The sequence below is a fragment of the Staurois parvus genome, unplaced genomic scaffold (assembly GCF_062004578.1).
Source record: "Staurois parvus isolate SC_StPar_1 unplaced genomic scaffold, SC_StPar_1.0 ptg000303l, whole genome shotgun sequence".
In the NCBI taxonomy this organism is placed as follows: domain Eukaryota; kingdom Metazoa; phylum Chordata; class Amphibia; order Anura; family Ranidae; genus Staurois; species Staurois parvus.
This window is the reverse complement of record NW_028318099.1, coordinates 4,952,931-4,966,186: the sequence shown is the minus strand read 5'-3', so window position 1 is coordinate 4,966,186 and position 13,256 is coordinate 4,952,931. Positions and strand designations below refer to the sequence as shown.

The 13,256-nt window shown below is 40.1% G+C and overlaps 1 protein-coding gene across 30 annotated transcripts in view; it reads left to right on the top strand.

Moving 5' to 3' along the window:
- ANK3 (ankyrin 3) overlaps positions 1-13,256 on the top strand; it is an 818,082-nt gene that overhangs the window by 725,740 nt on the left and 79,086 nt on the right. For 18 of the 30 annotated variants that reach the window (XM_089683172.1, XM_089683174.1, XM_089683180.1 and 15 more), the window contains 3 exons: positions 147-249; positions 7,553-7,659; positions 10,416-10,448. In XM_089683172.1, coding sequence (XP_089539298.1) covers positions 147-249; positions 7,553-7,659; positions 10,416-10,448 — 243 coding nt within the window. The remainder of the gene's footprint in view (positions 1-146; positions 250-7,552; positions 7,660-10,415; positions 10,449-13,256) is intronic. The other 12 variants (XM_089683170.1, XM_089683192.1, XM_089683183.1 and 9 more) reach the window with 3 other exon arrangements.

Below are 13,256 nucleotides of genomic sequence, written 5' to 3'. Positions count from 1 at the left end.
TGTGTGTCAGTGATCAAATTCATTTTTTTTTATCATATTCCATTTTGCCCTGGAAGCTGCATTCATTCTTCCTTTGTGTTTTGTTTTTCTTCATCCATTTCATTGTCATCTGCGTGTACTGTGGTATATTGTAAATGCAACAACAGCCTCCGCTCCTTCAGTTCGGATAGGTCCTACACACTGAACAGGAGCTCCTTTGCTCGGGACAGTATGATGATCGAAGAACTCCTTGCACCTTCAAAAGAACAGGTATTTATCCCATTTTTATATTGAATACTGATATGAACGTTGTATTGATGATGACATCTGCAGTAAGTTTATTTCTCAAACAAGATGGTTAGTTGGGGTAATTTTTGTAAAACAATACTGCCATTTTACAATTTAGTTGTATTATAATAAACTAAAAAGGAAGCATTTATCCACAGTACTAATGTATACAAATGTAATACACACAGCCCAATCATCTCTGAGCCTTACCTTCTTATTTGCAATTATAAACATGTGCTTACTGCTTTCTTTATCATGAAGACCTCAGCATACACTAGCAGACAATGCCTACTAGACCCTTCACTTCATTCTTTTTATTCCCCTGCTTCAGGGATGTTGTGTAACAATAAAATCCTTTATACCAAGTTAGATTTTCTCAGTCAGATGCAAAAGGTGACAGGTGAAGCATGAAGCTAAATACATCCATAGATAAAAGTATTAGGTATTCTTCACTTTTAAAGTCAATGAAGTTTGTAACGTGAATGTTCACTAAACCTAGTAAGTAAGATGAAGCTGTATTCACAAAGCATACCCAGTCATGTGCAAGGAAAAATTTGTATATTTTCATCATGTGATTGGGTGAGTGAAGTGAACACAGCTCACATTATTTATTAAGCACAACGAATATTCATTTTGCAAAGTGAACTTTCACTTTGATAAGTGAAGTTTTTACACCTGTAGTTAGTTAACTCCACTATCATTGGCTAATAAAGATTAGGCTGTGCTTTTAAAGGGTCTATGCTGACAAGACATGTCAGGTTTGAGTAAATGCCAAGGCTTTGGAATCACCCTCCATCATTCTTCAGCAACTTCCCAGTGGTGGGAGATTGGTACCATAATTCCCAACTTGTGTCACAAATCACAGTTATATTGAAGTTGTCTCATTGTTTCCTTTGCATTCCACATTTATTAATTTAATTTACAAAGCAGATGAAGATACCATTGGGGATGCTGTTGACATTGATATTGGTGTCAGGACTGTGGGTGGTACCCAGGCTGGCTCGCATGTTGCTCTGCGAGCAGTTGGGCTACCCCCAGATTACACACGTTCCAGGGCCCACCCAACCTGTACTTTTTTGTGTGTGGATGGTGACCAGGGACCGAACTGCACCAACAACACTTCTCTCATCCACTTCCCAGGCATGTGCTGTAGAGAAGCACTTCTTTACATATTCACACAGAGGCCAGTGTCACGGACTCTAACGGTAGCTCTATAGGTCCACAGTTTGGGGTTCCATAGGGCGCGGGGTCTAAGCCTCAGTGTGCTTGTTCACCAGAGCCCCTGATGGTGGGGATGGACTTGGAGCAGGCTGAGACCAGGTCGCGGCCCCCAGGTACGCCCAGCTGCGGTAGAGGAAACCGCTAGTGTCACGTACCTTAGTAGTGAGCCTGATGTAAAGAGGCAGAGCAGACCAGAGCAGGATGTGGATGGATCCGTGCAGGATGGATGGATGCGGATGCACCGTGAGGCAAGTACCGGAGTCAGGTGAGCCGGGTTTGGTATCCGAGGAGGCAGAGCAGACCAGTGCAACAGGCAGAAGGATAGTCGGGTCACAGGCCAGGTTCAGCAACAGGAGGTCCAAAAATGATCAGGAGCAGGCAGAAGAATATCCAGAGGCAAGCCAGGGGTCAGGACAGGAGAAGGTCAATGGTAGTCAGGAGCAGGCTGGGTTCGGCAACAGAAAACAACTCAGATTCAGGAATCTCAGGCAAGGGAATTAGACCATACGGCAATTTGGATCCTGCAGTGGCCTGTTTAAATAGCCTGCCTGGCGCCATCATTAGTGACAGGCACGCCCCCGTGAGCGCCAGTGTGCATGCGCGGATGCAAGTGCCGCCGTGCAGGCCTTGGTCCTAGTGCCCACACGCCTGTATGCATTGTCGGGGGTCCCGCGCATGCGCACATTCGTGCCCAGCGGCGATCTTCCCTGACAGCCAGATCTTGCAATAACTTTCTTTACTGATTAAAACAGTAAATGACAGAACAGTCCATATATTGGCCAGTCAATAAGCTTAACTAAATAGTGGCATAGGTAGCATGGAAGTACGCCCCCCCCCCAAAAAGGTGCCAGTGGTGGCAACAGAGGGGGGGAGGAGGCAAATAAACAGAGTTTCCACTTTTGGGTGGAACTCTGCTTTAAATCTCCATCTGCCTACAGGACTGCCAAGGTTAATGTGGGTTGGCTGACCAGAGCACAGAGTTTAATTTTGAGTAAAATTAGCTTGTAATAATTGGAAAAAAAAAGTGATTAATTACTGGGGGTGAAATAAAAATGTTATAGAAGATCTCTAGTTCTCTAATGATATATATTAAATTTTTTTTGGGCAACTTAATTGCTTCAAGCCCAAACAACATAATTGGTATATGCTCTTGCTGGATGGGAAAGTATACAGTCCTGTGAATGACCTTCTATTAATCCATCATTAGGCGCACATGCTTCTTATTTCATAAACAACCCTCAGCTGTTCTTCTGAAGACGTGTGCCAAGGAGACTGGAAGCAAAGTGTTATTCAGTAATGGGGAAGTGCAAACTTCAGCAGCAACTGGTTCATAGTGGCCCAGGTTGATTAAGATCGGAAATTCAAAAGATGAGAAAACTCACGATTGCTTGTAAATATACTCCAATGTAAAGGACTCCCATTTAATCCATCTATGATCATTAAAAATTGCTAATATGTATTTTGAATAGCTGAATCTGTACAAGCCTCTTGTAGTAATCCGCTGCACATCAGACTAGGAAGGGGTTGCACTGTACTGTGTATTGCACGGTCCTTCTTAACTCTTCTTGAACAGAGCTGCAGATCTAACAAATAGCGAGTATTGATTGGAGGAGAGATCACAGAGATAACCTCATTGCTCCTGTTTTTTTGCTTTTTAATCAGTCATCCTTGAGCTGTATTTTGTTAAAAGCAGTGAAGATTAGTAAAGGCCAGGCTCCTGTATACAGTAATGTCTTATGGGGTGCCTAAATTAGAAAACTGGTAAACAGCATAGGAAATTAAGCCCTTTGTTTGGCATGTTAAAAAAATAGGGGTCCTGCTTGAAATCCAGTGCTGTCCTCCATCCTGTGCACTCTGCATTCTTGCCAGCCCTGCTCAGGTTACCTCTGTGAACTGCAGAATACCTCCTTCCTATGTTAAGGAGATGTAATTGGGGGGGGGGGGGGGGCACTGTAATCCTATCACACGTTCTATCCTAGGGTGGCAGTTCTGCCTCTACATGTATACCATATAGTGAAAGAGTGTTGCCACCTTAGGACAGTAATTGTGCTAATCACCAGCTGAAGTTAAAGAATAAAGCCTGAAAAAGGAAAACAAATGCAGCCACCACATCAAAGTGCTGGTAAGCTGCAAAATATTCAATTTTTGTTCTTGGGTTTAGATACATTGTAAATAATGTGTAGCAGTGTGTCATCTCAGAGAAACAAGGCTGGGAAAAGTATAATGGAACGCTGAAGCCTATGGATGGCCAAGACCCAATGTTGCAATGATCAATTAAATGCCTTTTAAGGGAAATGTCCAGTGTTTTTATGGTTGATAACAACACTTTGCATTTCCTTAATTTTCTATGTTTCTACTTGACTGGACAGTGGATCACACTGTCATCAATATCAAGAGTACTGAAAACAAATCTGTCCCCATTATACAACTCAATGACATAATCATTAGAAATGAGAGCACTTTTTAATTACAGTATTCGGAAGCCATCTGCTTAACTTCAGGACACTGTCTAACAGTCCTGCTACAAACAACTGTTAGGTGAATAAATAATACATTTATTAATGAAAAGAGAAAGCTCTTGGCAGGAAAACATCCTTGGGTGCACCTGGGCTAAAGGTAATTGTGAGCCTCTTCCACAGGATTATCCGTGTTATATGAGTCTGTATAGTAAACACATTCAAGTTTCCATCATGTTGATCTAGCCAACAAAGGACTATGTGTTGTGCAAAAAATTAAGATAGCAGAGAAAATGGGGCGACGTTGTGTTGTACCCCATTGTAAGCTGGAATCCAAGCTGTTTCCATTCCAGCGCTGTTCAAATTGAAACAACTACTGATGATTGTGCTACTTGATAAAGAAATGTATGCGTAGCTAAAGCTGGCCATAAATGGATGGAATCTCAGCCGGTTCAGCCGAGACTGATCCATCTATGGGCAGTGTGGTTGTACTGAAGTCAATCCATCCATCGATCAACTTCAGTACAACCAGCCTGTCAGATATTTTGCATGTGATTACTGCCTGTGCCTATAGCCACCAATAGTGATCATTGTGTTCTGCCAACAGGGAAGGCTCCCCATTAGCAGAACACTATAGCACTGTGGGAGAGTTCCCACATAAACACTGATTGTGTTTATGGGGGAATCAACTGATTTCCTAGGTTGCAGGAAAAAAATTGCATCATATATAGCTTGCTTAAGAGTATACCTCTTTCCTGGTACAACCAAAATAATCTTTTCTTACAGACAGAGATTTAGTATGTGGATACAAGAAAAATAAAATTGTCGAATCAGGATATTGCTGGCACCTTAAAATAAAGGAGCCGGGGGTGCTACTATGCTTCCACCTTTAATCTAACCCTTATAGCAGTGGTGGTCAACTTTCTTCCTATAGACTACTATATGAAGACTGCTGCTATTACAGTCCCTTTTACAAATCAAGCTTCCAAATTTGTGTTCCCTACAGCCCTCCTAAAAATGAGATCCATAATAAGATAAGAGGATAAAATAAAATATAAAAGGAAAGAAAGAAAGAAAGAAAGAAAAAACAGATATTTAGTTATTGGAATTCAGTCTAAGGATTATATTTTCTTAATTGGCCTGAGTAAGCATCTAGTTAAAGTCATAAAGGATCCAACTGTCCCTGATTTCGAGGGACTGTCTCTGATTTGGAACAAAGTCCCTCTGTTTCTCTTTCCTTCTCATTTGTCCCTCATTTTGGTCTGATCTATATAGTGGTATAAAAAAAAAGATTATTTATCTTTCAAAAAGTGTTTCCAAGTGCTAAACCTTTCAATCGATTTTTAAAATGGCTGCATTTGTAAATTTCAAAAGCCAATATAAAGCCAATATAAAGGAAAAAAACCCTTGTGGGTTTAACTAATCTTCTTTTTGTATAATTCGTCTTTAAGGGGGCGTGGCAGGAAAATGTCCTATGTCTACATACTTTTGCTAATCGGTGTCCCTTGTTCCTATCTCAAAAAGTTGGGAGTTATGTTAAAGTATTTGCAAAACTCTAACATAAAAAATTAAGAAAGGACATCCCTCTATAGTGTATACTTGTCTCTATCCATAGCATGGAGTGTCATTTCTCTCTGAACCTGGATCCCTCTGCTCTCTGCATAAGTCACTGATAATACTTTATGCCAACACCATAAAGGGGGGGGGTTCCTTCCATCCACTCAGCTCTCCGATTACAGGGAACTGTCGCTCTGCGGTGTGTGTGTGTGTGGGGGGGCATCAAATCCCTGTCCCTATATCTGCTGCTGAGAAAAATCCTTTGATCTGGGTGTTTTAGGAGACTGTAGATAAACAGGTACAACGTATGTAGGAGGATTTGTTGAATTTCGGTGTATCACCTAAGGCTAGTCACTTAAAGTGGTTCTAAAGGCTCAAGAATTTTTACCTTCCTGCATTCTATGCAGAAAGGTAAAAAAAAACCTTCTTTGTGCAGCAGCCCCCCCCTCCAGCTCCTCCCTTAATATTTACCTGAGCCCCTATGGATCCAGCAATGTATACAGGAGCAGTTTCTCTCCCAGAACTATTCCTCCTCATTAGCAAAGAAAGCAGCTCACTGACTGTCAATCACAGTCAGTGAGCCAATAGTGATAGAGCAGGGACAAGGCAGAGTCACATTCTGTGTGTGAAGGGACATGCATAATAACAGCTTGGGAGTTAGCCTGCTTGGGTGACCCCATAGCTAACTGCTTGCTTTGGGGGCAAGGGGGAGGGGAACCCCACCAGGAGACCTGAGAAGAAGAGAATCAGAGCTGCTGCTGCTTTGTGCAAAACCATTGCACAGGGCAGATAAGTATGACATTTTTTGCCTTTAATATCACTTTAAGTGTGTATATGTAATGGTTTACAACTACTTTAAGTGAAACACAGAACACTCTCTGTAGTGGTTCTGAGGGCCACAAATAGGTGCCAAATGACTCCATGTGGCCACTGGGCCACAGGTTGGCCACCATGGCCTTATAGGGTACAAACACTGCTTTCAGCTTTGCTTATTTTCTGTTTTAAATTGACTCTGTATAATATGCAATGATACAATTATACAGTGTGTGTGTGCATGTGTGTATACACGTTTATCCTTGCGGGAATGGGAATTTCCTACTCATTCAGAATTCAGTCTTCATATGCACATGCCTTAAATTCTTCAAGTAAATACTCTGAGCAAGATAAGTTGTCTTCATTCTTTGTATATACAAGAGAGCAGCTTTTATACAATTAGGTTTTAATTGTACAAAATCTCAGCTTAAAATATCTAAACTCGGCTGAATGACCAGTAAACTGAACTAGATGCCAATTCTCAGTCATTCATTGCCGGGCAAGGGCAGTGCATAGAGATGTCTGCTGGCAAAGTCTGTATATTGTAATGCACATGTCTATAAAGGCTGAGGGGAAAGATCAGAAAAAATTAACAATTTGTTGCTTGTGTCCCAGACCCCTTGTGTGGGTATTTTTTACAATTTACTGTCTAATTCTCAGGTTTAACAGACACAATCCTATTGCAGTCTGTCATAACTTCAAGCTGGTTAAATTAAGAACTATTTATAACAGAGGGCAAGTTGATCTATGAAATGGCAAAACATATGGCCCTGGTGTAAACTGCCTTTTTATATTTACTGATGTTAGTCCTAAAAACAGATATTTCAGTTTTAATGCAATTGTTTGTAACATTGGTCTCAACTGCCACTATTACTAATTATACATGAGCTTGGACAATGACTGCATGTAATTGTTTGTGTGTGTAGTTATTGTATGACATCTTTAGGAAATTTTCAGAAGATCCACTTATTTTGGTCGAATATCACATACCTGGATCTTTCAAAATGCGGCCACATGGAAGAATGCTGGTAACTGTATCTATAGTATTTTTAGTGTGAGAATGAAAAAAGACTTCTCTTTGAAATAATTTTTTTTTCTCGTAAAGCAATAGGGAAAACTTTAAGTAAAAGTTCACTTTGGCAGTGCTGAGATTAGTCTTTAAGCTATTTGTGTATTATTTTAATAAATAAATTATATTAGTCCTGGTTTTTAAGTGTCTTTAAACCTGTCTGTTGCAGCATCTTTCATTTACAAGAGAATTTGACTCAGACTCCCTTAGACACTACAGCTGGGCTGCGGACACATTGGACAATGTCAATCTCGTCTCAAGTCCTGTGCATTCTGGGTAAGTTGCAAAAAAGAAAATGTTGTCTGATCATGCTTGCCAGCCATAGATATATAACAGCAGATGGGAGCAGTCCAAATGTCATGGACACTGCCCTTACTTTTATTTTGGGTGATCTACAGGAATTGCAAATGAACTTAAACAGAAGAGGTAAATATGGTCTGTAACAAGTACTAGCACCTAAAACAAAATCATTAGAGTAAATGTTTAAAAATTACAGGTAAAGTAGAGCAGGACCACTGCTAATTAGTTTACAGATGAGCCATATTGTGTGAGAATAGTTTTAATTAAAATGTGTGCTCCAGTTTTTGGGTACCTGTATGGTCTATATGAGGAGAGAAAAAAAACATGGGAAGCACCACTACCTAAGTGTAGATTAATAGATCAATGGAGATAAGATTAGGAAATGTATTCACATTTATTATGAAAATAAAAGCATAAAACATCCACATGGAGAACTGACAAGCTCTGCAGTTCTTTAATCTACACTAAGGTGGTGCTTTTTCTCTTACTAAAGACCTAGAGCGTATATCCAATCCTCTATAAGGGAGCTGTAGCTTTGCTATAGTGGATTTTGAGAGACTCTTATATTAATCATATGGACTGAACTTTATAGGACTTTGTTTATGGGATTTTTTTTAGCCATTTATACCCCCAACCTGCCATACCAGCTTACCTAGTGCCATACTACTGCTACTCCTTTGGTCTGTATAAGGACTCTGCTATATGGGATATTTCTTGATAACATTGCTGGACTTTGTGAATGCTGGCTTATATCCAGGATTGTGTGACTATTTCAACTGAATGTGAGATACTCCTTGGGTTGCAGGGACCTGCCATAAGTGCAAGTAATTGCTGCATTGCTGGATCATTTAGGATTATTGTGGGCCCCTACAACTAGTTATACCCTCCTGTCAGCTGTAGGAAACTAGTAATGATTCTCTGTCACCTAGCAGTTAAATTACATAACCTCTTGTATAGTACAGCCTTAAAGGAAACCTGCCAATAGTGAGATATGTAGTCTGCCACTGCTGGCTATGTACTAATAATGTTAGTTGTCTAGATATCATGCTGACCTTCTGGTGTCAATGCTTTGTATCACTAGCCAGGGAAAAACATAAAGCTCAGAAGCTCTGACTTTCTCCACATACTTGCAAGTATTGAAGCAATTGGGTCAGAATAGCCATCCAAAGCCATGTAACAAACCTTCTGACAGGTTCCCTAATAAAGAACTTGAACATTTCGTAGAGTGTAAAGTCATAATATCAATAAATAGGCAATTACAGATTAGGATCAAACTTCCTGCTATTCTACAGAATAAGTAATGGGACTCCACAATTGTTATCCCTTTTATGATGTAAATGATTCTTCAAATGTAATTTATTGCTTTCATTTGCATTAATTGATGTATTATTACATTTAATGTTAATTAAATTTTAGCAATTTAATGAAAAGCAATGCCCATGGCTATATTTAGTTTTTTTTCATTCTGTGAGAATAAATTGTCTACAGTTGTTAACAGGCTGTGTTTAGATTTCCTCTGGAACAGTACAGTAGGTCACATTAGTTTATGCCAAAAAACTGTGCTGACCAAGGGCAGTCATTCTAAGCAACCAATATGAATTCTGTTTTCTGAAATCAGAATAGTAAAAGTTGTTATGATTGGTTTCTAGGGGTTATTACATGTTTCACCTTCACATTACTGAAGCCATATAGTGTTAGCTGACATAAGTACTAAGTAACAATGCAGAAGATAATGTCAGTGTTGCCTATGGGATCCAGCTAGACGTCAACATACTTATCTAGAATCCACTCTCATTGTAGGGCCTCATGCACAAAGGACATCAAAAACTCTGCTTTTACAGGTGTTTGACTTTTTTTTTCTTCCTCTAAACCACTCTCATACATCATACACACATAGGCATTTACAGGCAGGAGCGTTTAGAGGCAGAAAAAAAACCTTCACTTACGCATTCAGAAGAGGAGGTTTGGGTGGACGAAATGCGCATTAACGTTAGACACATTTAGGCACTTTAATAAATGAATACTCTGGTCATTAGAATGCATTAATGCAAAGCTTGTGAACATGCATAAAGTGCATACACACGCATGCAAAACATGGCTTAAGGCTAGGTTCACACTTATGTGGGTAATTGCGGGTGCAGGAATCGCACTTGTTCCCACAACCGCAACCACCCTCAGGAAAAACGTGCTGTTCTTTACAGACGTGAAGTTGCCATTCATTCCTAATGGCACCCCCATGCATATAAAAATGCAACATGTTTGTGTGTGTGGAAACTGCCAGGATTTCCCTGCCACAGTTTTTTTAAAAATGGTGAAGGAACCTTTTTCCTGCATGAAGCGCAGGCACAGCAGCCCATTCAAATAATGGGCTGCCGTGCCCGTGGAAACGTGGCTTGCAGAGCCAAATAGTGTGAACCTAGCCTTTGGCAAGTTTTTTAAGCTGTGTTTTCCTCCCCTGGAGCAAGGACATCTAGGAAGAAAATCGTCCTGTGTGCATGAGGCCTTATGAGCGGGTAGAGGCCATGCTGGAGGTCAGAAATATTTTTTTCTAATTTCCACAACAATCATTAAGTTGAAAGGATAACTATATGTTGTCCTGATTTGTTTGTGCTAAGCTTTTATGGAGCCGAGTTGCATTTCTTTCCTTTGTAGTTATATAGTCTGATGTGCCTTTTGCTTGCTTTATGCTGTATTATATGATTTGTGTTTTGCTTTTTTATATTATTTTGCAGCTATTATTCTACACTTCCAGTGTATGATGCAAGGTGATAATAAGGATCTGTATGTGGATTTGCTTGCTGCATTTTTACTAACTGTACTAACTTATTTTTGTTATTTCTGGCTAGGTACCCCACTATATTTCTATCTTTATTAATACCAGTAACTTAGTAATATGTTATACAAGCATGTGGATAGACAGACACACATTTAACATACTGTATATGTAAAGTCAGTCGCTAAAATCTTATAGGCTTCAATGTGTTAAAAGAGAAGTGCGGGATTTTAAAAAAACAAACATTTATACACACCTATGTGGATTGGATCGATGCTGCATCTGTCCTCTGCCACCTCAACACCGAGAACTGAGCAATCAAAGACAGCTGATTGCTCAGTGTTTGGTCTTCTGTGAGCAGAGAGCTAGTGACTGTCAGTCATCACTCTCTGCTCTGCCCTTCCAGTGCTCACTGTGCCGGGAGCGGCTGGCTAAGGCTTTCAGGGGCTCACTGAGAGGCTGGTCCAGGTATCTAGGTGGATCCCAAAATTAAAGACGGGATGTCTCCATAGTCTAGACCGGCTGACTGACATCAATCATCGTGGGCTTTAGCCCGCTATTGTCTGAATATGGGTCACAGAGGTGCAGAATGAAGTGCACAACTGTGATCCCCAGGAGAAGTAAGGCCAAAAGATCTTTGGACCTACTCCTCTTTAACTTAATGCTAAATGTTTACATTTGCTGCTTTCATTAGAATAATACCTGGGAATCCAATAATGGCAGCCCTGGTTCATTTACTTCATGTCACATGTTAACAATAATCAGTCCCTCTCTCAAGTTGCTCTCCTGTATTAAAACCTTGTCGCCCAATAAAGATTCCAAGCAGCCATGCTGTTGCACATTGAACAAGCGTGTTCCATCGTTATCACCATAAAAAAACCTGCCCTGAGAAATGATACACAGTAAATGCATGTAGACAGGAAGTGACTGCAAAAAGGCCGCAAGAGAATATTGGTGCTGATGTGAACCAAAGGATGAAATTGGGTGAAAACAATATTTTAATTTAGCAGAAATTGCAATTTATGAAACACAGTGCTGTAACAAAACAAATGTCATTCTTTCAGGGTTTCCTCTTCCCCTCTTGATAGTTCTAGGGGGGGGGGGTTGACAACTAATTTGATGTGCAAGAATATCAAAGATTATTAGGCTAAGGAAATGATCAGTGTCTATAAATAACAAAGTTTCAAAGTAAATTATTGCATGTCATATATACCATCACTTGACATGTCCAGACAAAATTAACAGTTTTGCTTTTATTTATTATTATTTCACGTACTTCTATAGCGCCATCAATTTTACGCAGTGCTTTACATACATATATATTGTACATTCACATCAGTTCCTAACCCTCAAGGGGCGTACAATCTAAGGTCCCTAACTTACATTCATACATACACATACTAGGGCCAATTTAGACAGGATCCAATTAACCAACCAGCATGTCTTTGGAGTGTGGGAGGAAACCAGAGTACCCAGAGGAAACCCACGCAGGCACAGGGAGAACATGCAAACTCCAGGCAGGTGGTGCCGTGGTTGGGATTCGAACCAAAGACCCTAGCACTGCCAGGCGGAAGTGCTAACCACTTAGCCACTGTGCTGCCCATATGGCCTTTAAAGTATATGTTTAGCCAAAGTGTTTTTTTTCTTAGCTTTTTGATAAAGCAATGAAGGGTTAGTTGTCAGGTTTTTACTACAATACAACATCTGTTTATTCCCACATCCTGCCTTGCTGACAACATTTCTGTAGACAGGAACTAATGAGGGAAACTCTTCAACACAGGCAGAAATAAAAACATTTTACTTCAGTAGAGTACGGAAATGCTAGAACCCTTGTCAGGTTTCTATTTCTGTCTATGTCCCCATTCCATATTTCCTTCCCATCAGCAGGGCAGGAAGTAAGGGTAAATCCTTCTAATGGGGTCCTGGATAGCAGTAAAAGCCCAACAGTAGTCCTAATCGCCTCGCCTTTTTTTGCTTGATTTACATATTAAGTTCAAAAAGTAGTGCACTATCAATAGTACCTTATATTTAATTTAAGGAAATTGTGATTTGTGCACACAGAGAGAGTTGTGTAGAACCTATAGTTCTATTCAGGTAATAAAACAAAGCCTAAAGCTACATCTTTTCTAGTTTAATTTAGCTGTCACAATGAGATGCAGTAGAGATGTTTTGTTTGCTAGAGCACAGAAAGGTTTTAGGTGCTCAGGCTTCACATAACACAATGCGTGGGAAACCTGAGGATAGCCTATAACCTGTCAGATTACTCTGCCCCTCATTTCATAAACCAGTTCAAATCAAAGGCACTTTGTGTGGCTGAGACAGACATTGCTTGTTTGAGTTCATGCTCAGTAGCTGTTGCCAGCAGATTTCTCTCTTAATTGTGTGATAGATGGAAAACTGATGTTGTAATTAAGAAGAAGCAAAGTATATGTTCAGGTTGGAGGACTTGCCAAGCTTTAGTCAGTAGGAAAACATCTGAAACATAGACACTGTTCTCCAAGTTCCCTGGTCTTTTGTCAGAAACCTGAAATACCCGTTGTCAGAGTACTGGAAAAGATGGTTGATGTAACAGTTATTAAAACAACTTTATTTGCCCTTTATAGTTGACTAGTGTTGTTTGTTTAGAGGGGTGACACCAAGGCCATAGTTATCAGCATATAAAATACAGCCATGAAGTGGTGCCATGCAGATTTATAACCCTCTTTGTTTGTGTAAAATATTCAAAAAGTTTGAAAAAGAAATGTGGGATTTCACAGTCACATTCTGACAGTCACTGACACTCTGGTCTGCCGTTCCAGTG